The following is a 23817-nucleotide window of genomic DNA, read 5'->3' on the forward strand; positions in this document are numbered from 1 at the left end:
TTATTATTATTATTTATGTGTGTATCTTACGGTTAATGTGATAAATTGAAAATTATTAACAATAACCGGTTATTATGAATAATTACCGACAGTCGCGGTAAAAGTGATACATTTAACAGTGATTATTTGATAATTCAACCTTAGTACTAACAAATTTCATAAAAGAGAACAAAATCTTGTGTACGTGCTCATGCACAGCCAAACTTTTGAACGTTTTGATATCATAACTATATTAATATAATTTGGCATAATATTACTTTTCCATGATGCCTATAACATAATGTTTTGATTTAAAGTGAAAAATAGGTTAAGGTGCGGCGGGGGTGGCCCTTGGGCCACCCCTAAGCCGCCTATTTAGTTTTATACACACATAAATGACCTTATATTAATGACATTTACCAAATCATGCGGTAATTATTCATAATAACCGGCGATTATTCATAATTTCACATTTATCACTTTGACCGTAACATGTATAAAACTAAATAGGCGGCTTAGGGGGTGGACCAAGGGCCATCCTAAAAGGCCCAAGGGCCATCATAAAAGTGCTCAGGAAGTCGAATCCAACAAACCCAAACTCGATAAGTTTCCGCCGTTTCATTTAGGAGTTCCTATGGCTACCTCCTGACTCCATCATCAGGACCCTGGACATCATCTAGCACTAAAGTGCTCAAAAAGACACATCCGAAGAACCCAAATTCGATGCGATTCCGCCGTTTCGTTTAGGAGTTCCTATGGCCACCTCCTGACTCCATCATCAGACCAGCTCAATGGTACCATAATATTGCATTGTCATCGTACTTACATAAGTATACCAAATTTCAGCTCAATCGGTTGTGGAGAAGGGGTCTTAAATTCAGTTGCAAGATTTGTCCCACCCATACTAACAAGTGTAGTCAATAATAATATTAAAGCTTGTAATAATAAAATAATAATAAAATACGGAAAATTAGAATACAAACCTAACTTTCCGTGCAAGTTTGGACTTGTTACAATCTGTAATATTTAAGTAACAGTTCTGCCTGCATGAAAATGTTATTTGACAAGTAATAACTCCAAAAAAAACTACGGTTGTTGCTGCTGCACACTTGTGAATGGAAAACGTCGTCAAGTTAGAAAAAAACGTGCCGGTAGGGAACTTTTATGGTATGTTTAATTACTGTTTTAGCACAAAATATAACAGAAGGTAAACTAATGTATGTACCTCGCTTTGCATACCTCTCTCGCGCGCACGCTCGGCCGTCGCGCTAGGGTTGTCTTGTCATGTGTTGCGTTTATTTCGTTATGATAGAAAAATGTTACTCTTAATACTATGGAAGAAAGACAATAACAGATATCCACGTATACTTATACAGTTATATTTAGTACGTTATTATAGTAATAGTTTGCAAACAAATACACGAGAAGGAAGTAGTATTTAGTTGAGTGGTTGACACTATTATCCAATAATTCCTAAAACCTCTCTAAAACAATTCGATATTCCTAATAATTGAGTTGGCTTTCAATTTGTCAACGTTAAACGAACTATTGAAATACAAATAAATACCTTACTTACCTCCCGGAATCAACCGTTAGTTTCAAAAACGAAAATTTAGTTATTAATGTTGAGTGTAAGCAACCGTCTACTTAACAAATGTTATAATACCCCTTTTTTGTTGTTCACTAATTTTCGCACAAACAAAATAATTTTAGGAACGCGTGAGCAGCGTCACTCAAGCGAACGCAGTCGCGCCTTGCATTCGTCCAAGACAGTCTTAATAACGCGTACGTGAGCGGTGTCTATGTGTGCGTGGCTCGAGCGCGCTTAGTATGGAGTTTACCTTCTGTTATATTTTGTGGTTTTAGCTACTTTACGTAATGTTATTGGCACGTATGTCTAATTATTAGCATAATAAACACTATTTTAAGGGTTTATTAGTTTTTGTATGGAAATCTTAGATAATTTAAGTGGACTAATACTAGCATAAAAATTTTGCAAGATTTTTGTTTTCGTCCACGTGGACGGAAACCCTTACATAAAACATTTTAGTTTACGTCCACTTTTTAACAGTAATTAACCCATAAAAACCGTTAAAAAGATGTGGACGAAAACAAAAAACAGCTTTAAGCGTTGTTGTGTTTTCATCCATGACTCCATGAACAAGCACTGGGGTGGACGAAAATTAAAATTAGCTATTTCTGTTGATTAGTTTTCGTCCATTTATCCTTCGACCTATTGCAATATTTTCCTAAATTTAGGTAAGAAGCTTATTTAAATCTTTTTGATATCATTTGTTTGAAAGCTAACAAAATTACCTTTCAAATGATATACCACAATCCATAGTTATTGTATTGTAGAAATGGTTTTAAGTTAATAATTCAACTGCACCCTTTTTTATACACAGTGGTCGAAAACTAGCGTGCACTAGAACGAAAACTAGTGAAATCGCCTCTTTTGCATAAAATATTTTTTTATAAAAAACCCGTGGTATTTACTTATTGTCATATAATATTAACGTAAAGTAGACTATATAAGAACTAAAACGACATATGATAACATATGAGTAAGGGTGTTTTAAGATATTCATTTCGCATCACAAAGTTGGCAACTCCGATAATTATAATTGGACGAAAACTAGCGCACTTACCCTACGAATATAATACGAAGTTATCTAACCNAATACCTACCTACATAATTACTTAAGATGTAATTTTACTTGTCATCCTTTAATAGAGACTAATACCATTATCATTAATGTAAGCTTTGTTACTATTATTATTATGTTTTAATCTTAATTTCTTATAGCAATAAATTGCCTGACTTGTGTGTTCTCAGACCCCAAAGTAAAGATCTTCTTGTAAAAACTAAAAGGCTCCTGCGACACAAGCTATGCTTAGTGCAGAAGCCGCTAGTTATAAGAATACTCTGTACATTGATTTAATGGCAATAAACATTTTATTATTATTATGTTTGTACGCTTTGGAGCTCACGGGTCAAAAGTGGCCCGGTCCTTTATAAGGCTTTATTATTATTATTATTATAAACGCCTCACGAATTTTGGCAACGTATCGAACCGGTGGTAAAACAATTCTGAACACCCTATATTTTTTTTTTTTCATGATTAAGTAGAAATAACAAGAAATAATAAGTTATGGAACTAAGAACAAAACGCATTGTCAACTTGACAGAAGTGTGGTCACAAAATAATGACGTTGACATTTGTGAGTGAGAATTCGCATGTCAGTCGCATAAAAGTTAGGTTATGTTTTGATATGTTTAGGTATTTTTTTGTGAATAACGGCGGCAATAGTATTTTATGTAAGCCGAATTGATTGAAATATTCATAAGCAAAATGTTTAAAATTCCAAACTGGGAAGACGACGTACCAAAGAGTAATGTTGACTTTGGCAAAACAAGCAAGGTTGGTTTGTTTACATTTTATTACAGAATTTCCAATGCCTTAGGTAGATAGAATACATGTAATACGTCTACATTTTCAACGTATCAATTCTAATAAAAATGTTTTTGTTTATATTTAAATGTAACATAACATTAGTATCAAATTATTTGGTCTCAGTAACTAACCTATAATTTTTTTTTAGAACAAAAAAGAAAAGAAGTTTGTTGAACAGTTGAAGCCTCCACAAAACTCGAAACAAGACACGAGAACTGAAGGTGTGAAAAATAATAAGAAACATTCTAAAAGTAATAAGAAAAAATTTAACAAAAACAAAAGCGCACTTGGCCAGCCAAATATAAATGGTTCAAGTGATTTCAAAAATCAGGTCAGAAACAACAGTGCTGTAAAGAATAAAAAGAAGAAGATTGCTAAGCAGCCAAATATAGCACCAAACGAACAGCAACACAGCCCCATTAAAACTAGTGTAAATAATAATCAACCACAGTTCAATGGGAATTCAAAAGGAAGTGATAGTAAGCAAGTAAATTCTTTAGATAAGCCTAAGAAAAAGTCCAAGAAAAGGAAGGCAAAACTCCATGAATCCACTTCTGCAAATGACAGCCAAATGCAGGAAAGCATAGACGATGGTATTGATATCAGTAACCCTAGCAAACCCAAAAAGAAGAAATTCAATGATGATCACGATTCATCAAATATGGTGCCAACGAAGAAGAAAAAAGCAAACCAAGACGAAGATCCAGAAACTGAAACAAAGACAATTCCTTATATGACTAAAGTCGATAAAAAGAAAGAGAAGTTTAGAAAATTATTACAAGTAGGAACCAACAGAAACCCTATAAATGTTAGTGGAGAGAACCTTAGACAAAGGATGTTGGAACGGCTGAAAGGTTAATGTAATTACTATTTAAATTTTCTTTTCTTTTTTGGCTAAACCTCCAGAAATTTCTTACCCATCCTGTGCTCTAGTATGCTCCTAGTATCATGATATACATTGACACTAGAAATTACTTCAGCCAAGTAAAAAATAATAACTGAAAATTATTGTTTCTTTTAGCTGCCCAATTCAGGTTCCTAAATGAGAAACTGTACACAACATCAGGATCCGAAGCACAGCAGTTGTTCCAATCAGACCCAGAGGCATTCCACACTTACCACCAAGGATACCAGCAGCAGTTGAAGAAATGGCCAGTGAATCCACTAGACTTGATAGTCAAAAGGATATCTAAAATGTAAGGTTGATGTTTTAAAAAACCATGTTGCTTGAGAACACTTGATGAGGCATACAAAGAAAAAACCTTACCTATCTGAACATTACATTGTTCTCTCCCAGGGTTGTCTGGAAGAGATTGTTTCCATAAGACCATCTATATTGGGAGGCATCCATAATTTACATCATACGAATTTCATGATCATTGCCTTTTGGTCCACCTCCCCCTTTTGTCGGCCGTTTGGTGTAGTGGTTCAAAACGGACTACTATTCCGGAGGTAGCGGGTTCGATTCCCGCACAGTACAAACATTTGTGTGCATGAACATATTTGTTTGTATTGGACTGGGTGTTTTCTATGTATAATAAGTATGTATTTACAAAAAAAAAAAGTATTTAAGTATGTTTATATCCGTTGTCTAGTACATCATAGTACAAGCTTTGCTTAGTTTGGGACTAGAAGCGCAGTGTAAAATGTCCAAAGACATTTATTTTTATTTTTATTTTTTTTTATAAACGTGTTGCGTAATTTATTGATCCCATTTGTATTTCTTTGTCGGTTTCTACACTGCACAATAAATATCTGTTTTTTAAACTAAATATCTTTGTTACCAGGCCCAAAACTCACGTCATAGCAGACATGGGTTGCGGTGAAGCTGCCCTCTCTAAGAGGGTCCAACAGACTGTTCGGTCCTTCGACCTGGTAGCGAGTGTGCCGGGCGTGGAGGCTTGCGACATGGCGCATACGCCGCTGCTAAGCGATTCCGTGGATGCCGCCGTGTACTGCCTGGCCCTGATGGGGACGGACCTAACGCAGTACCTTGTGGAAGCTAATAGGGTGTTGAAAGTTGGGTTTGTAGTTGGGATCTGGAAATATTTTATACAATATTTAAAGGATTATTACAATAAATGACTATAAGATTTTGAATGAATACTCTAGTAATTAATTTTAAAGTATCTTGACTAGAATAACAGTATAAACTTTTTTCAGTGGGCATCTTCTTATAGCAGAAGTGGAAAGTCGCTTTGACAAGGTGGAAAACTTTACAGACCTTGTCCAGCGTCTCGGCTTCAAGCTCAAGAACCTAGACAAAAGCCATCAGGTGAGTTTCATCAATAAAACCCATAGCATTATTTTCATTATTCAGTTTGAGCCCCTAGTGTACCAACCGTAAACCTATTGAAAAAAGTAAAATTAATTTTTAAAATGTTAAAATACTAACTAGTAATTTTCCACTAGGTATTCTTCTTCATGGAGTTCACAAAGGTGCGCGACCCGCCCGCGAAGAAATCCAAACTACCGACGTTGACACTCAAACCCTGTTTGTATAAAAAACGGTGATTAAATATGTACATTATTGTAAATTATTTTTTGACAATAAAGAATTAGAATTCAATTCTATGCAGTATTTTTTTTTCAACATGATGAACGAGATAATGGAAAAAAATTCATTTCATAAACTGATTTATTTGTAATATTTACATCTTTGACAAAATACATTTTCCATATTTATTACCCTTACTACATTATTTACAGCTCTCAAATCTGATAAAATTATTTTATCATTATCTCATTATTATTTCCATTTAAACATATTTTTCAATTATTTTTTCTATGATAATAATTTAATAATATAATATGAGCCAATTTATTTGTTTTAAAATTAAAATAATTGTGGAAAAAAATGAATGCATTTATGAACAAACTTTTGGTAACAAAAACAAATCCATTGGTAAATCCATTGACAATTTTATACAGATAAGAAATCAAGTTGTAGTTTTGTTACTTTACATTAATTTCCTTTCAGTATAGAAAGAAAAAGGCCTAAATAAGATCCATGTTTGTTTTCTCGATTTGACCTAATGCTTGGTTCAATAGTTTACTATCACATTAATCATGATTATCACAAGTTAAGCTCTTCCATGACGTCCTCAGCCTCGGCCCTGAGGTTTTCTACCTTCTCTATCAGCATCATCTGGAAAAAAGGTAAAAACAATAGAGTATTCGCCTGATTTTCAAAAACAATCTTACAGTTTCGTCCAGTCTTTTCATCTCTTTCTTCACGAACTCTCGCTATATTATCCCTATCATTTGAACATACCCTAGCAGCACTGATGAGATGTGTAGCGGCAGTCCTAGACAGGTGGTCTACGGTTCCCACTAGGTCGTCTACGGAAGCCTTCGCCACGTCTTCGATCCGCTTGTAACCGCCTCTCATCAGTTGCAGAGCGCGTGCCTGTAAATAAAACACTTGGCTGGGTTGCACCATCTTACTTTAGCGTCAAAAGTCTGCCAAACTCCATAAAACACCGTATATACTGTTATAGTAAGATGACGCAACTCAGCCTAAATAAATAAAAAAGTCAATTGACCTTAACTTCAATCCTACTAAGCATCCAGGCGTATCACCAACTAAGTACGCTAGAAGAGACTTACCCGATATAATTTACATTATACGTATTGCACTTTAGGAGCTCTTCAAGGCATCCATTTTGGACCACTTGTTTATTTCGTTAGAAACTTGATAGTGCCCGTATCTAATAGCAGTTACAGTCTATGTACCTTTTTAACAGCGGGCAGTTCCATCAGCTGATGTAATTCTGGCGCTGCACAGTGCTGCAGACGAGATGCTAGTTCTTGCATGAGCGGCGTGAACCAGCGCAAATCCAACTCCTCGCAAACTTTATGCGCGCACGACGCGAACGATGACGCACTTGCCATTACGGACTGCACTGTACCACGAGGGAGACAGTATCTGCAGACATATTTAAGGATTCAAGAGCAAAGTCAATACAAAGATTATAAACACATGGCCAAATTATGGAGAACTTACTTATCTGCAACTGCTGGAAAGGGAACTTGTTTCCAAAGGTCGTGCAGCATCAGCGCTAAGTAGAACCGGCACAACACTCGCTCCGGAACATTCTAGAATAACATTCGAAAACTAAATCATCCGCAATTTTATTTTATGAAAGCCTTGATAAATGGTAACTGAATCTACTTACCGTAATAGGTTTTCCGGTCATCATCCTGATGGCGTTCATTTCTGTAATGCCAAGTATCTTTGCCGTCTGCAAACCCTCTTCATCTAGAGTCCCATACTAAAGCAAATATTACACATTATAATTATGGCAATATAACACAGAGGAAGGATTTCCGTGGAGGGTAGTTGAACGGGAAGCATGGTCGATCTGTTTTAATGGTTTCAATTTATTATTTAATAATAACTTTATTTATTTCTCTCTTTACAAAATACATAAAGTCACAATTTGTAACGGGTAATTATAACAACAAGGAACAAAAATAAAAAATTTATTATTTAATGACTTTAGTGTACTTTGGTGTTGTTATATCTCCGTTTTGATGAAAGAAAACCGAGCCTGATTTTATCCGCAAGTGTTTATTTATTTATTTTATTTATTTATTTAGGAAAACCAGGGTTTTACAGCAGGGTTCGAGGATATATATCGAGGGATATATATCTTGATATATATCGGATATATATCCGATATATATCCAGCCGGTTTTGATGCTATATATCAATTTTTAAAATTTGTAACTGTATTTGTACTTTTTCACATAAGATTTTTGTTTTTTAGTTGATTTTGCCGATTTTACAAGAAGATTTTATGTTTTTGCTTTATTTGTCTGATTTTAAGTTTTAAAAACATTAAAAACATGTTTATGTGACACATTTGCAATGGTATTCATAAATAATACAATAAAATAATAGTATAGCTTTCATACAAATTTGATATATATCAAAGTTGATATATATCGGATATATATCATAAATATCCGATATTTTGATATTTATAATAAATATCGGATATTTTCGAACCCTGTTTTACAGTGTGTAATAATGACAGGTTAGAACGTGCTTTGAACCTTACCAAGGTGTAATAATGCCTGTAGTCGGGCCTGATGCTAGCCGCGTCGTGCGGCGTGACCAGGTAGATGAGGTGCAGGCTGCCCATCAGCACCAGGCCTTGCGAAGCCACCTTCAGGTCTTCAAGCAGCTGTTTGGCGGTGCTGAGATCCATGCATCCTAGCCGACAATTAATTATTGACTAAATCTTTTTGCTTTTGTGATCACTACTGTTTGTACACAATTAGGTACAAATGGCTGAGGTCAGCAAACTTCGAAATGGTGTGTCTTTCATGCACAATTCTCCTTGAACATACGCTTCAACAATCAACATCATCATCATCATCTTCCACTGCTGAACATAGGCCTCCCCCAATGACTTCCACATAACACGATTTGTCGCAGCCTGCATCCAGCGCCTTTCTGCTACCTTTATCAGGTCGTCCGCTTAACATCATAATGGCTGAATATTTCTGTGCGAGAAGAAATGATGGCCCTTGGGGCAGAAAAGTGCTCGAACCAGGCTGGTTTCTCCCTTTCGAGGTACCGACGATCTGGTCAGGGCATCGTAACCAGTAATTCTAAGAGTAGGCGCACACCGTTGATTTTTAGTTGGCCGATAGTTGTGCCCGATTTTAAATTGTATGAAGAATCGGCCAAATCGAATCGGCGTAGTGTCAGGCCTGTTCATCTCTGCGAGTTTACATCGAAAACAAAAAACGCACGATGGCCCACCTACAGGATACTATTCGACAAGGCCTCACATACAAGTGAACATTGACTCACGCGCGCGTATTCTTGTGTATGATGGAAGAAAATGGTGTACTAAATACTGTGCAGTATTTAACTGCCTAAATAATAATAAAAACACAGAATGTACTTTTTAAGTTGCCTCAAGCCACTGAGAGGTAAATAAGTAGTTANATCTAACCTTCCGCCAAACACCTGTATGTTACGGTAAATGTGATAAATTGAAAATTACGAAAAATCGCCGGTTATTATTAATAATTACCGACAAAAAAGTACACAAAAAGGTAAAAGTGATAAATTAATCACATTTATCAATGATTATTTAATAATGTAACCTTAATACTAACAAATATCATAAAAAGAGAACACCGGCTCGTGTACAGCGCTTGTGTACAGACTACAGATACACATTTTGATGTCATATATTATTATAATTTGGCATAATGACTTTAAACTGTTTTTTGTTAACATTACTTTTCCATAATGCATGCCCATAACATATTGTTTTGATTTAAAGTGAAAAATAGGTTGGTAATAAAAATAGGTGCGGCGGCCCTAAGCCGCCTATTTAGTTTTATACATGTTACGGTCAAAGTGATAAATGTGAAATTATGAATAATCGCCGGTTATTATGAATAATTTCACATTTATCACTTTTTTAATAATAACCGGCGATTTTTCGTAATTTTCAATTTATCACATTTACCGTAACATACAGGTGTTTGGCGGAAGGTTAGACAACTTCGTNTTTCTTTACAGTTAGAAACTTGATTGTGCGCGTAGCTTATAGCAGTTACAATCTATGTACCTTTTTAACAGCTGGCAATTCCATCAGCTGGTGTAATTCTGGCGCTGCACAGTGCTGCAGGCGAGATGCTAGTTCTTGCATGAGCGGTGTGAACCAGCGCAAATCCAACTCCTCGCAAACTTTATGCGCGCACGACGCGAACGATGACGCACTTGCCATTACGGACTGCACTGTACCACGAGGGAGACAGTATCTGAAGACATATTTAAGGATTCAAGAGCAAAGTCAATACAAAGATTATAAACACATGGCCAAATTATGGAGAACTTACTTATCTGCAACTGCTGGAAAGGGAACTTGTTTCCAAAGGTCGTGCAGCATCAGCGCTAAGTAGAACCGGCACAACACTCGCTCCGGAACATTCTAGAATAACATTCGAAAACTAAATCATCCGCAATTTTATTTTATGAAAGCCTTGATAAATGGTAACTGAATCTACTTACCGTAATAGGTTTTCCGGTCATCATCCTGATGGCGTTCATTTCTGTGATTCCCAGTATTTTTGCCGTTTGCAAGCCCTCTTCATCTAGAGTCCCATACTAAAACAAACAAGATTTATAACTACAAACTGCTATAGGTACCCCAAATAACTCGGTCACTGTCTGCTGGTGTTCGATATATCAGTGAGTGTTAGAACGGGCTCTGAACCTTACCAAGGTGTAATAATGCCTGTAGTCGGGCCTGATGCTAGCCGCGTCATGTGGTGTGACCAGGTAGATGAGGTGCAGGCTGCCCATCAGCACCAGGCCTTGCGAAGCCACCTTCAGGTCTTCAAGCAGCTGTTTGGCGGTGCTAAGATCCATGCATCCTAGCCAACAAGTAATTATTAACTAACCCTCTTACTAATAAAAATTACACGCTCGTTGAACAGTGTTTTAAAGTGACGTTTAGTATGGAAATGTCATTTTAAAACAGTGCTCAACAACTGTGTAACTTTTTATTAGTAAGGGGGTAAATCGTTTTGTATTTGTGATCACTACAGTTTGTACACAATTAGCTACAAATGGTTGAGGTCAGCAAACTTCGAAATGGTGTGTCTTTCATGCATAATTCTTCTTGAACATACGCCTTAACATCATCATCATATCAGCCACAGGACGTCCACTGCTGAACATGGGCCTCCCCCAATGACTTCCACATCGCACGGTTGGTATCGGTCTGCATCCAGCGCCTTCCTGACCTTTATCAGGTCGTCGACTTAACATCATCGTAATGGCTGAATATTTCTGTACGAGAAGAACTGATGGCCCTTGGGGCAGAAAAGTGCTAGAACCAGAAGATATAGGCTGGCTTCTCCCTTTCGAGATGCCGACGATCTGGTCAGGGCATTGTAACCAGTAATTCTAACCCTTAGGTCCAGAACACACGGTGAAACGCTACTGCAACGATACTGCAACTTCTAGTTACTTTTGAGTTCTGCCATAGCGTCCGTTGAGATACCACACGACGCGACCAGTTTGAAACCGGTTTGAACTGGTCAACTGCGTTTCACCGTGTGTTCTGGGCCTTACTACAGTCAAAACACAGCACGAACCTTTGATAGCCGCTCGACCCAGCTTGCTGACGACCAACTCGTCGTCATCCCGCACGTAGCACGTAGTATCGTCAGGGTCTCTTTCTCCGCCCGCTACCTGTAGAGCGCCCGACTGGATGAGGCTGCGAATGGAATCGTCGCAGAGCTGCTTCACGTCCACTTCCGAACTGTTGAGATGACGATTGTATGAGTTCTTTTCGTTAATTTCGTAGCATCTCCAATCACAGTTAGCTTTAGCTACCAGGTTGCAGCAGTAAATGTTGCCTGTGGCAGTAGTGGTAATATTTTCGTAATGTTTGTTAACGAATGGGTGGTATAAGATAGCTGCGTCAAAGCGATCACTCGTGCACAATTCAGATTTGGCATTTGTGCCCTTGCCTTAGTTATATGACAGCATATTTACCACTTAACCAGGTCATATCAATTTGAAAACCAATGAAAATATTTTTTATTTGGGTAAAGATCAAACATCAATTACTTCCTTGCTAGCAGCGTCCTGGCCAGCAGCTCTCTCAGTCCAACGCGCGTGCGAGCCAGTTTCAACGCAGCCGCGCTGAGCGCGAGCGCGGGCGCAGCGGGCGCGAGTTGTGACGCGGCCGCAAGTAACCCGCCACGCAGCACGTCGCATAGTAACGGCCGCAGATTATGATGCTCTCGCCTGTATAGTACCGGTCGTTATCAACAGTTACCTCCTCGCTAGCAGCGTCCTAGCCAGCAGCTCTCTCAGTCCAACGCGCGTGTGAGCCAGTTTCAACGCAGCCGCGCAGTGCGAGCGCAGGCGCAGCGGATGCCAGTTGCGATGCGGCCGCAATCCGCCACGCAGCACGTCGCATAGTAACGGCCGCAGATTACGATGCTGCCTGTATAATACCGGGCGCTATCAACAGTTACCTCCTCGCTAGCAGCGTCCTCGCCAGCAGCTCTCTCAGTCCAACGCGCGTGTGAGCCAGTTTCAACGCAGCGGCGCTAAGCGCGAGCGCGGACGCAGCCGGTGCCAGTTGTGACGCGGCCACTAGCAGCCCGCCATGCAACACGCCGCATAGTAGCGGCCGCAGATTATGATGCTGCCTGTATAATACCGGTCGCTATCAACAGTTACCTCCTCGCTAGCAGCGTCCTGGCCAGCAGCTCTCTCAGTCCGACACGCGTGTGAGCCAGTAAGTAACCTGCCACTCAGCACGCCGCATAGTAGCGGCCGCAGATTATGATGCTGCCTGTATAGTACCAGTCGTTATCAACAGTTACCTCCTCGCTAGCAGCGTCCTAGCCAGCAGCTCTCTCAGTCCAACGCGCGTGTGAGCCAGTAAGTAACCCGCCACGCAGCTTGTCGCATAGTAACGGCCGCAGATTTTGATGATGCCTGTATAGTACCAGTCGTTATCAACAGTTACCTCCTCGCTAGCAGCGTGATTGCCAGCAGCTCTCTCAGTCCGACACGCGTGTGAGCCAGTAAGTAACCCGCCACTCAGCACGCCGCATAGTAGCGGCCGCAGATTATGATGCTGCCTGTATAGTACCGGTCGTTATCAACACACCTTCTCGCTAGCAGCGTCCTGGCCAGCAGCTGTCTCAGTCCAACACGCGTGCGAGCCAGTTTCAACGCAGCCGCGCTGAGTGCGAGCGCAGGCGCAGCGGGTGCCAGCTGGGACGCGGCCGCTAGCAGCCCGCCACGCAGCACGCCGCATAGTAACGGCCGCAGATTTTGATGATGCCTGTATAGTACCAGTCGCTATGAACAGTTACCTCCTCGCTAGCAGCGTCCTGGCCAGCAGCTCTCTCAGTCCCACGCGTGTGTGAGCCAGTTTCAACGCAGCCGCGCTGAGCGCGAGCGCAGGCGCAGCGGATGCCAGTTGCGACGCGGCCGCAAGTAATCCACCACGCAGCACGCCGCGTAGAAGCGGCCACTCGCGCGCGCCGCAGATTATAATGCTCTCACCTGATTACAGTCACGTTAAATAAGCTTTTAAGGCTGAGGCTAGACTGGCGTAAAGTGTGACGTGTGTTTTGAACTGCTTATTTATCATTATGCACAACTACTAAAGTTGAAGCCACTAAACTTGATTGGAACGTTGAAAACTCGCTTCAAAAATGTGATGAAAATTACGCTCATGTGCCTTAAATGTGGTAACGTATACTTATAATATGGCCACAGCCTAACATTGTAAATAGGAAAGGTAAATACGCTACAAAACCGTTTAGATAGAAATAAGTACGCGAATATTGCAAAAAAAAAATGCAAAATCCTACATAAAAACAAAAATCTTAATAATTTCATACACTCAACTTTCCAACAGCATCATGCATGTTAATTCAATAAATCATTAAAAATATAACCAACCTTCCTCGCACACGCCGGCGCGGCCCGCCCGGCCTACCATTTGGCGGTAGGCAGCCAGCGTAATGAACTCGCGGCCTACTAGCGGCGCGCGCACGATCACGCGCTTTGCGGGTAGATTCACACCCGCGGCTAAAGTTGACGTGCAGCATAGGACCGAGATTACGCCGTTTCTGTTTAGAAAAAGTAGTTTATGGGCAAGCCTGGTAGGGTCCAAAAGATAGGAGACATCTAAAGTGCCTCTAAAGGGCTACCTTTTTTATTTTATTTTTGACGTTCTTAAGTGCCAAAATATTGGTCTAAAACTAAATAAAATAATTTTGATTTGATTTTGAAAGTTGGTCTTGGTTCCCAGTTCGGTATTACAGTACTAATTCAAAAGTTAACCACATAAAGTTACATACATTTCTTGGAATTAAGAATACACCAAGTCCATACGACATTGGCAGACATGATGCACCAAAATACGATTGCCTCTTTGGCAGAAAGGCACTGGCACAGAAGAACCTAAAGGACTATGCAAGGCTTTTAGATAGTCCTCTAGGTTCTTCTGTACCTTGTATCTTTGTGTTGACTGTGACAAAGGACTTCCAAAACTTTCAGTAAAGGTTTTTACCTAAAAGCCTGTTCCAGCAGACTTCTCTCGTCACCAGCGAGCCCGGCGTGGTGGAAGGCGATTCCGTAGCGGACGGACTTTACTAAGTCACTGCTGGCACCTTCAGCGCGCAACGCGCTCGCGAGGGATACACGATCGGCTGTCCGGTGCAATGTCATTTCTCTGAAAGAACACAAATCCTATAAACTGTTCGGTTATTTTTCAAATTTTGTAAGTTATTGGTAAATAAAGTACTTCAGGAGTGCTGGACTAGGGCCTTTTGATAGGCACAGCAAGAAAAATTTTCGTTGTTATTGGAATAAGGTTTAAAACAAAATGGCTACTATACGCTGCAAATGATGCAGCGTGATTCAGAGTTAATTGAAGACTGACCTTTTTATGAAAAGATTAATCCTGAGGCTTCAAGGGTCACATTTTATTGCTGCAATGCAAAGCTTTCTTCTATCTAGCCCTTTACAGAGCACACCAAGTTCATAATTTTAATTATTTTTGACAAGTGAATTAACTTTAAAATATGGTGAAAGGTCACCCAAAGGGCGATGGAGCGGGCTATGCTCGGAGTTTCCCTGCGTGATCGAATCAGAAATGAGGAGATCCGTAGGAGAACCAAAGTAACCGACATAGCTCGCAGAATTGCTAAAATCAAGTGGCAGTGGGCGGGGCACATAGCTCGTAGAGACGATGGCCGTTGGGGCAGGAAAGTTCTCGAGTGGCGACCACGGGCTGGAAAACGTGGCGTGGGCAGGCCTCCTACTAGGTGGACCGACGATCTGGTAAAGGTCGCGGGAAGAGCCTGGATGCGGGCAGCGCAGGACCGTTCATTGTGGAAAACCTTGGGGGAGGCCTTTGTCCAGCAGTGGACGTCATTTGGCTGAAACGAACGAACGAACGAACGATGGTGAGAACATTCCCACTGCCTTATTTAACTTCAAGCCTCGTACTCCAGTCCCCAAGAGACAGGTGTAACCTAGTTTGGGGACCACTAGCAAAATAAGTTGTAACCTTGGTCGTGCCTTGGTTAAATAAAGGATTTATTTATTTATTTATAAGAAGCTTAAGTTCTGAATACCTTCTCTGCAGCTTGCACAGCAATGCCGCAACGTTCTCGCAGTTCCGCTTGGTGGGGCAGAACACCAGGCAGCTGGCTCCCGGCACCACCTCTGATACCAGCCCGCCTAGCAGGTCTGGATCCATCGTCACGGCCGCCGACGAATACTGCCGACAAACCATCTCTTGACTTCATCATCATCATCATTTCAGGAGGATTTGATGAGTGCTACTGACAACGCTACTCTTGTGTGGAGTTTTGGGCTGACACTGTGTAGGTTTGTTGTCGACACGAAAAAAAGAAGAAGAAGATTTCAGCCACAGGACGTCCACTGCTGAACTAGGCCTCACCCAATGACTTCCATATCGCACATCTCTTTACTTCTGAAGTCGGAAATGGAGGCACATCGCCAAAAGAGCTACTTTCGGAAATGACATCGAACACCCCACCGTGTACCTAGTCAGCGTAACCGGGACGACTCTGACAAGAGTGTCCGACTGGCTAAGAAGAAGACTTCTGACAGACCGTTGGTCTTCTGAGTAAGAGGCTGCCTACACTATGTTTTCGGCTGGTGGCCAAGGCCACTTGAGGACTGCTGGTTGCGGGAAGCACCTGGATGCGGGCAGCATAGGTCCGATCGTTGTGGAAATCCGTGGAGCCTTTTTCTAGCTATAGATGTTATAACGACGACTCCTGGATTAGTATTGGAACAGTTGAGTCGAATTTTATTGTGTTTCGGTAGTCGGAGGAGTGATAGCCAGTTGCTCTTTGGTCTTTCGAGTGAAACTCGATTCCACTTCAGACTGATCATAATTTTCCATCATGTCGTCATTCAGGCCGAGTGCTTCCCGGTTCTGTGAGGTTACACAACATGAACTCTTTAATGAACTTCTCTTTTTCTCTTTTGTCTGTGAGTAGCGAAGCGAAGCGCTGGTAGGGCAAAAAAAGAATGAGACATGTATAGGCTCCTTAAGAGCATTTGACGATTTGCAAGAACTAATTTAATTAGTCTAAACAAATAAAGATAATTTTGATTTTGATTGATTTTGATTTTGAGTACTTCATTTTATTATTACTCACGTCATACGCCAGCTGCCTCTCCAGCACGGCGTCCACTCCATCATCATTAGCCACCAGTTTGTGCAGCGAGTCTCCCAGCTTGACGAACTCGGCCAGCGCCACGGGTCGGAAGTGACGCTCGAACACGCGCGCCGATAGAAACTCCGCTATCTCGGGCAGGTTGCCGATCGTCGCACTCATGCCTACTATCTGGATGTCTTCTGGTGGAATAAAATATAGATATACCTAAGTATCTTGCGATTTGAGAGAGGGACCAACACACTAGCAACTTTTGAGTGTCATCGTCTTGGCAGCGCCCGCGCTGTGTCGCTTTTTTCGGACAAGTAACGTAACACCTTTACCTGACTGTGCTTAGCGTTGGCGTCAGCGAAAGCTGCACAGACGCTGGTGATACGACGACGTTCGAAAGACGCTAGTGTGGAGCAGGCCTAAACCTATCTTTAATTTCCAAGTATTTACCAAGATACTTACTGCTAGCAAACATGGCAGTAGTGAGCAGAATTTCCAAGGTCCCACCTCGACCTGGTTCCCCTATTAGATGTAGCTCATCTACCTGTAAAAAATGACACCTATAATAATGTAAAGAACAACTGTGTGGTGAAAGACAAAGCTAAAAGAACTTTAAAACATACCACAATAAGCCCAAGTTCATCTAGCCGGTTCAACTCAATGAGGCTTCTGAGTAAAGCCAGCCCCTTCTCAATGGTGGCTATGTAAATGCTCTTCTTTTTCCTCCTCTTTTTGGGAGGCAAGTGACCCTTTCCTGCTGCATACTCCTCCACCAGAAAATCCAACTTTATTGCAAAGGGTGATAGGGCCCAAATCTGAATCAAACCAAGCAAGAATATAAATTACTAGCTTTCCGCCCGCGGCTTCGCACGCGTGAAATTTCGTTTGTCACATATAGTCATAAATTATAGCCTATATGTTATTCTGGATTATGAACAATAATACTGTAAAGTTTTATCAAAATCCGTTCAGTGGTTTTTGAGCCTATTCATTACAAACATACAAAAATAGGTACAAATCTTTCCTCTTTATAATATTAGTATAGATAGGTACTTATTGATTTCTGAGTAGAAATTAATGAACAATAAAAAATATAATTAGGTACATTTACCTTCTCCTGCACGATGGCTACAAAGGGAAGGATAAATAGGGCATTCTTTTTCCTGTTTAATACTTCCCGGAGCATCAGCACCTCAGCCACAAGAGTCTTGCCACCGCTGGTAGGGAGCGCATAGATCAGATTACGTCTCTCTTTAATGGCATCAAGGTTCAAGCATTCTTCTTGCCAGTCTATAAAAAAAGAGTCCTAATAAGTGACCCATAGTATGTAATTGTGCTACAAGGGCTGCCACAATAGATCAAACCTGGTCGAGATGGCGCAAATGAAGGCCCAAAACCAATAATAATAATGTAATTGTGCTAGATAGATGCTGGAGATTTGTAAAGTTTACCATAGGTTACAGAATATGCTGTCTTAATCAGGATTTAAAATGAAGTCTCAAGTAATTTACTTTACATGTGATAAATGTCATATCTTCATCAAAATTTCAAAAAAGATCACAAGAAAAGGATTAATGTTAATACTAACCATAAAACTTTTCAATATTCCTGTATGTCTTGAACAAGCTTTTTGTTACTATCGGCAGCCCATAGAACCCATTGTCACTGTTAATGTCTTTCATAGGAGTCTTAGGTTTTACAAACTCATGATTACTGTTTTTTTCACTTGTTATCATACCACTTTCTCTTATATCAAGTAAAAAAGAATCCCTAGTTACAAATAATGAGCTCCTGTCTGATTTCTTAGTTTCTTCTTGTATACCACAAATGGATTGATTAACCATTTCAAAACTCTCCTCAAGATTATCTCTAAAATGCTTTTCATATTTTGAAGTTAATAATTCATTCATGTCTTGATTCTCTTCTGATTTTGTTTCTAGGCTTAAATCTAACAACTTACTACCACTTATAAAACTTGATTCTTTGAGCTGAGTATCAAAATCAGTCTGATTAATGCCTATAGGTACATTTAATTGAGATTCTGGTTTTACCTGGCTTGATTCCTGCTCCAATCTGGACTGAAACATATCATCCGATATGTCTTCAATTTCAGACACATTTTTATGAGCTGAAACTTCGCTCTTACACAAATCATCCAGGTTAGTCGATGATAAAGACTCCCAATGTTCGTCATTCTTCTCAAAAACTCCAGGGGATGATGGGATGTCACTGGAACTGCTATTTCGTGAATCATGCAGATATTTGATTTGGTTAGAAGGCAATGGTGGTGATTCACATACTTCAGGTCTAACAGTAGCAGTAACTCTTCGATAAATAGGGCTATGATTGGAAAGTAGAAAACTGTTTTCTTTATTAGTCTTATTCAGCCTCAAAATTCTACCTGTACCAAGTCGACGTCGTTTTGGTGTAGAAGTGTTTTCCTGAACACTTTCATGCCTGGAGCTCATTTTATTATTTGAATTATACTTATGGTACCATGTTTCATAATAATAATGGTAAGTTTTGTATAAATCCAGTAAAATGCCGGCAAAATACTAATAATTTCTGAAAAAAGTTTCTGTTTTCGTGCGCAAATTATTGTTAATTGTTGTTTTGACAAAACTTTTGACATTTCAATCTTTTTTTTTAATTCATGGGTAAATCCGCGAAACAGTAAAAAACTTATGTTCCGATCGATAAAAAAAAAACTGTTGTAGTTCTGGTAAATTAAACTTCTGAATAACGATTCATACAAGTTTCCACATAAGGTGCCATGATCCATATTGATTAAATACTTCAAGTTATTTCGATAATCAAGAAAACACGCACTAAACGTCATTACCATCACAGTAAAAATACTGACCTTTGCCGTTGTCTTTTAATTTTTTTTACTTTACCTATACACAGACCAGATTTTGATTATAAATTTAAAANAAATTTTATTAAATCCGATTTGTATGAAAATTAAAATAATTAAAATGAAGATATCAATTTTCTGACTTCACCATACCATTTATATGCCCATGTTAACATGGGCTAGTGTCGGCTCATATACCCATTTACCTAACACCCTGTATTCCCACTGCCTTTAAAGTTCTGAATACCTTCTCTGCAGCTTGCACAGCAATGCCGCAACGTTCTCGCAGTTCCGCTTGGTGGGGCAGAACACCAGGCAGCTGGCGCGTGGCACCACCTCTGATACCAGCCCGCCTAGCAGGTCTGGATCCATCGTCGTGGCCGCCGACGAGTACTGCCGACGAATTATCTTTTTACTTCATCATCATCATCATTTCAGCCACAGGACGTCCACTGCTGGAACGTAGGCCTCCCCCAATGACTTCCATATCGCACATCTCATTAATTCGAAGTCGGAAATAGAGGCACGTCGCTTGGAGAGCTACCCTCGGAGATGACATCGAACACCACACCGTACCTCGACCACTCTGGTAAGAGTGCCCGACTAAGAAGAAGACTGAATTCAAGAGATCGTTGGTTTTCTGAATTAGTGGTCTGCCTACACTACGTCTTCCGGTATGTGGTCGCTTTCCGAGAAGTTTCCTGCTTCTGTCCCCGGAAAGCACCTGAATGTGTGGAGCGCATTATCGGTCGTTGTGGATATCTGTGGGGTTTTTGTCCAGCAGTAGATGATATAACGACGACTCCCGAATTAGTATTCTTCTTCTTTGGGCAATGCTTACAGTGCTGTTGTATTTCGGTAGTTGGATGAGATCTGACAGTTCCTATGTAGTTGAGGATTCCGGGTGAAGCTCGATTTTGCTTGGGCCTGATCATCACTTTCCATCTGGTGAAATACAGGGCTTCCCGGTTTTGTGTGGTTACACAACATAAATGACATTTGCAGCACGTGTAATGCAGCATAGCACCCTAAAAATGCGGCCCGACCTTCTTTTTTAGTAATAAAGAAAGAAAAAGTAGGTAGTATCACTCACATCATAAGCCAGCTGCCTCTCCAGCACGGCGTCCACTCCATCATCATTAGCCACCAGTTTGTGCAGCGAGTCTCCCAGCTTGACGAACTCGGCCAGCGCCACGGGTCGGAAGTGACGCTCGAATACGCGCGCCGATAGAAACTCCGCTATCTCGGGTAGGTTGCCGATCGTCGCACTCATGCCTACTATCTGGATGTCTTCTGGTGGAACAAAATAAAGATATACCTAAGTATCTAGCGATTTAAGTAAGGGATTCCCCACATTAACATCTTTCGAGTTATCGTTATCTTGCCAGCGCCCGCGCAGCGTCCTTATTTTTCGGAGAACATTAACGCAACCCGTTTACCTCACTGTACTGTACAGGCAAACATTTTTGCTTAGTTTAGGGTCATTCCATGACAAATGTTACCGAGGGTGAAAAACTAAATATGTTCTTTTCGCATTAAATCTGATGAATTTTGNCTTATTGGCCGCTAAGCCAACTCAGAGCCCCGATTACGGTAACTTTTAACGTCTACAATCCAGACGCGTTTCTGATTCTGCGATACGATTGGTCAAAACAGCTGACGTACGCTGTTGAACGACCAATAGTATCGCAGAATCGAGAAGCGTGTCTGGATTGTTGACGTTAAAAATTACCGTAATCGGGGCTCTGTAAGCAATGATGGATCATGGACGATTGTCACTCAACCACAAAGTACCGCGTAAATTAAAAGATATTTTTTAATTAAAAATATTAACCAATAACATTTTTTGTTAGATCAAAAATATATTTTAACGTTGTTATACATANATGTAATAGAAAAAAATAATTGTACCTAGCAGGTTCAAAGAATTTCGAAAGCTTGTAGCGCAAACAGAAAAAAAGAGGAATTAATTTCATGCGCGATACAAGCTTTCGAAATTCTTTGAACCTGCTAGGTACAATTATTTTTTTCATTTTAGTACAACTGCATTTCAGGATAAAGCTTGTTTTTAAAAAAGTTTTTTTTTTTATTACAATGTTTGTGGCAAGTCGGTCAAATGGACGAAAACAGGAGTTGGACGGAAAACCGGCGCAATTACCTCGGGGCAGGAAAATAAAGAAACGGTATTTTTGTTTAGGGTCTTGTAAATTTTTAAATGTTGTCAATAATTATGAGTTTGCATTATATAAATAAATAATAAATCAATATTATGTACCTACAAATTACATTTAACATTATGTTAAAAACTTTAGTAAAATTATTTAGCTAAGTGATTGATTTGAATACTTTGAATCGATTTTAAAAAGAAAGTAATATCATCACTAGCGACGTGTAGGTACGTATGGGAGCCATAAACAAAACAGTGCAACAAAAAGTCCATTATTAATTAGTTATGAAGTCTCAGTAAAGCGCCTATATCTTTACCGAAACCACAGATAATAATATAAGGCATGTATTTAAATGATCTTTTTAAATTAGCAAAAACGGCAAATAAAAAAATCTAAATGGTCATCTATTTTAATGATTGATCCTCTTTCTTTGAGACATAAAATAAATAAAATCGATCGATATTTTAACCTCTTTTGAACTACGCAAAAAAAATTGAGATGAAAAAATTATATCTGATCGTTACTTGTTGGTCCTCAAAAATAAAAGAAATGAGCACCAAATATTCAATATTGTGATACTTTTTTAAATAATTCGATTTGTATAAATTATTTTTTGTCTACATTCATAAGTGCCACTTGTGGTCTAAACTGAATAAATATTTTTTGATTTTGATTTTGATTTCTATATCAAATAATCTTCAAAATAATTATGTTATGGTACTTATTTTTATTAAGTTGTAGTCAAAGGATGGAAACTATTTTTTAAAGGCACTTGATGTTCAAAGATTTTTTTTTATTAAAAAAGCATACTTACCTTAGGTGCTGGATGCGTTGGTGCGGGATGGATATTATACCTACCTATTCGGTCTTTTCAGTAGTACGAAAGATAAATATTGTTTTGCAATTGTTTCGTCAAATACAGGAAATATTTGGAAAAAAAAAACTTATCAGGTCCTTACGACCCGATGTCGCACTAAAAGTAAACAAATATCGTTTAGTGCTTTTATCGTGTCTAATCGACCCGTTGACAGATGACTTTATGGTCACTGATCACGGTCGAGATCGGTATACTAAGAGGAAATCAACCTTGCGATTTGAAAAAAATAAACAGGTAAAAATTATGATGTCGGGTTCAGGGATGTCAGAAGTAAGAAATTATTTTACATAGCGCCTCTAGCCCAAACTAAGCAAAGCTTTTAATTTAAACAAACATGGCAATGTACCATTCTGCTTGCTTATTGGGCTTATTGGCCGCTAAGCCAACTCAGAGCCCCGATTACGGTAACTTTTAACGTCTACAATCCAGACGCGTTTCTGATTCTGCGATACGATTGGTCAAAACAGCTGACGTACGCTGTTGAACGACCAATAGTATCGCAGAATCGAGAAGCGTGTCTGGATTGTTGACGTTAAAAATTACCGTAATCGGGGCTCTGTAAGCAATGATGGATCATGGACGATTGTCACTCAACCACAAAGTACCGCGTAAATTAAAAGATATTTTTTAATTAAAAATATTAACCAATAACATTTTTTGTTAGATCAAAAATATATTTTAACGTTGTTATACATAGATCGAAATGTATTTATTAGGTGATCAATATTAAAAGGCAAACTTGATATAAAAATCATCAAATTAACAAAATTAAAGATCAATAACTAAAAAAGAGGATCAAATATTATTTTTGTTTACCATATATTAAAAGAGTATGTTAAACATAAATATTATGTTACCTTTAATGAAGATCATTCATAATTTATCCGTAGATCAACTAATATAGACACAATAATTAATATAAAGATAAAATATAATAAAAAACATCATTTATTTTTAAAAGTGCACATACAAAAAAGATCAATTAGTTTTTAGAGGATCAAATAATATTGTCCCTTAATATAATACTAGCCGAAACTGACCGGAACTCAAGGCACAAAATAGAAATGACCCCTTTTATTTAATTAGGTATATCACAACACAATTAAATAAAAGGGGTCAACACAATTAGAGAGTGTAAAATGGTCTGCCTTTTCTTGAAAAGGAAGGAATCGAACAAAAAGCACACATTCACATGCCAGTCATGGCAAGATACACTCTAATGAACGTGTATTTCTGTGAAATAAATTAATTTGTATTAAA

General features: G+C 39.3%; 3 protein-coding genes across 5 annotated transcripts; 1 reads left to right on the plus strand and 2 right to left on the minus strand.

The window, feature by feature from the left end:
• The first annotated feature begins 3193 nt into the window (after positions 1-3193).
• On the plus strand, positions 3194-6008 carry LOC114354492 (ribosomal RNA-processing protein 8). The gene is made up of 6 exons (XM_028306933.1): positions 3194-3401; positions 3583-4288; positions 4456-4630; positions 5222-5458; positions 5598-5709; positions 5847-6008. Exons 1-6 carry the CDS (start codon positions 3333-3335, stop codon positions 5946-5948), a joined length of 1401 nt encoding a protein of 466 aa, XP_028162734.1. The 5' UTR covers positions 3194-3332; the 3' UTR covers positions 5949-6008.
• A 390-nt stretch (positions 6009-6398) lies between these two features.
• Positions 6399-19249, minus strand: mus301 (mutagen-sensitive 301). Of its 3 annotated transcripts, none has more exons than XM_028308032.1 (16): positions 18244-19249; positions 17767-17945; positions 17279-17470; positions 17118-17199; positions 16647-16846; positions 15588-15733; positions 14519-14680; positions 13906-14075; positions 13311-13503; positions 11568-11734; positions 8501-8655; positions 7613-7708; positions 7441-7532; positions 7170-7362; positions 6709-6843; positions 6399-6582 (listed from the first exon to the last, which is right to left on the minus strand). In XM_028308032.1, exons 1-16 carry the CDS (start codon positions 19121-19123, stop codon positions 6511-6513), a joined length of 3114 nt encoding a protein of 1037 aa, XP_028163833.1. In that variant the 5' UTR covers positions 19124-19249; the 3' UTR covers positions 6399-6510. The 3 variants fall into 3 exon arrangements, with proteins under 3 accessions (XP_028163833.1, XP_028163917.1, XP_028163991.1); XM_028308116.1 differs by lacking the exon at positions 8501-8655 and adding an exon at positions 10687-10841; XM_028308190.1 differs by lacking the exons at positions 7170-7362; positions 7441-7532; positions 7613-7708; positions 8501-8655 and adding exons at positions 10034-10226; positions 10305-10396; positions 10477-10572; positions 10687-10841.
• A 494-nt stretch (positions 19250-19743) lies between these two features.
• On the minus strand, positions 19744-20799 carry LOC114354022 (helicase POLQ-like). The gene is made up of 2 exons (XM_028306289.1): positions 20606-20799; positions 19744-19905 (listed from the first exon to the last, which is right to left on the minus strand). The coding sequence occupies exons 1-2, from the start codon at positions 20783-20785 to the stop codon at positions 19744-19746; spliced, it is 342 nt and encodes a 113-aa protein (XP_028162090.1). The 5' UTR covers positions 20786-20799.
• Positions 20800-23817: the final 3018 nt, after the last annotated feature.

This window comes from Ostrinia furnacalis, unplaced genomic scaffold, assembly GCF_004193835.3.
Source record: "Ostrinia furnacalis isolate ACB-3 unplaced genomic scaffold, ASM419383v2 OfSCF0049, whole genome shotgun sequence".
Classification (NCBI taxonomy): Eukaryota; Metazoa; Arthropoda; class Insecta; order Lepidoptera; family Crambidae; genus Ostrinia; species Ostrinia furnacalis.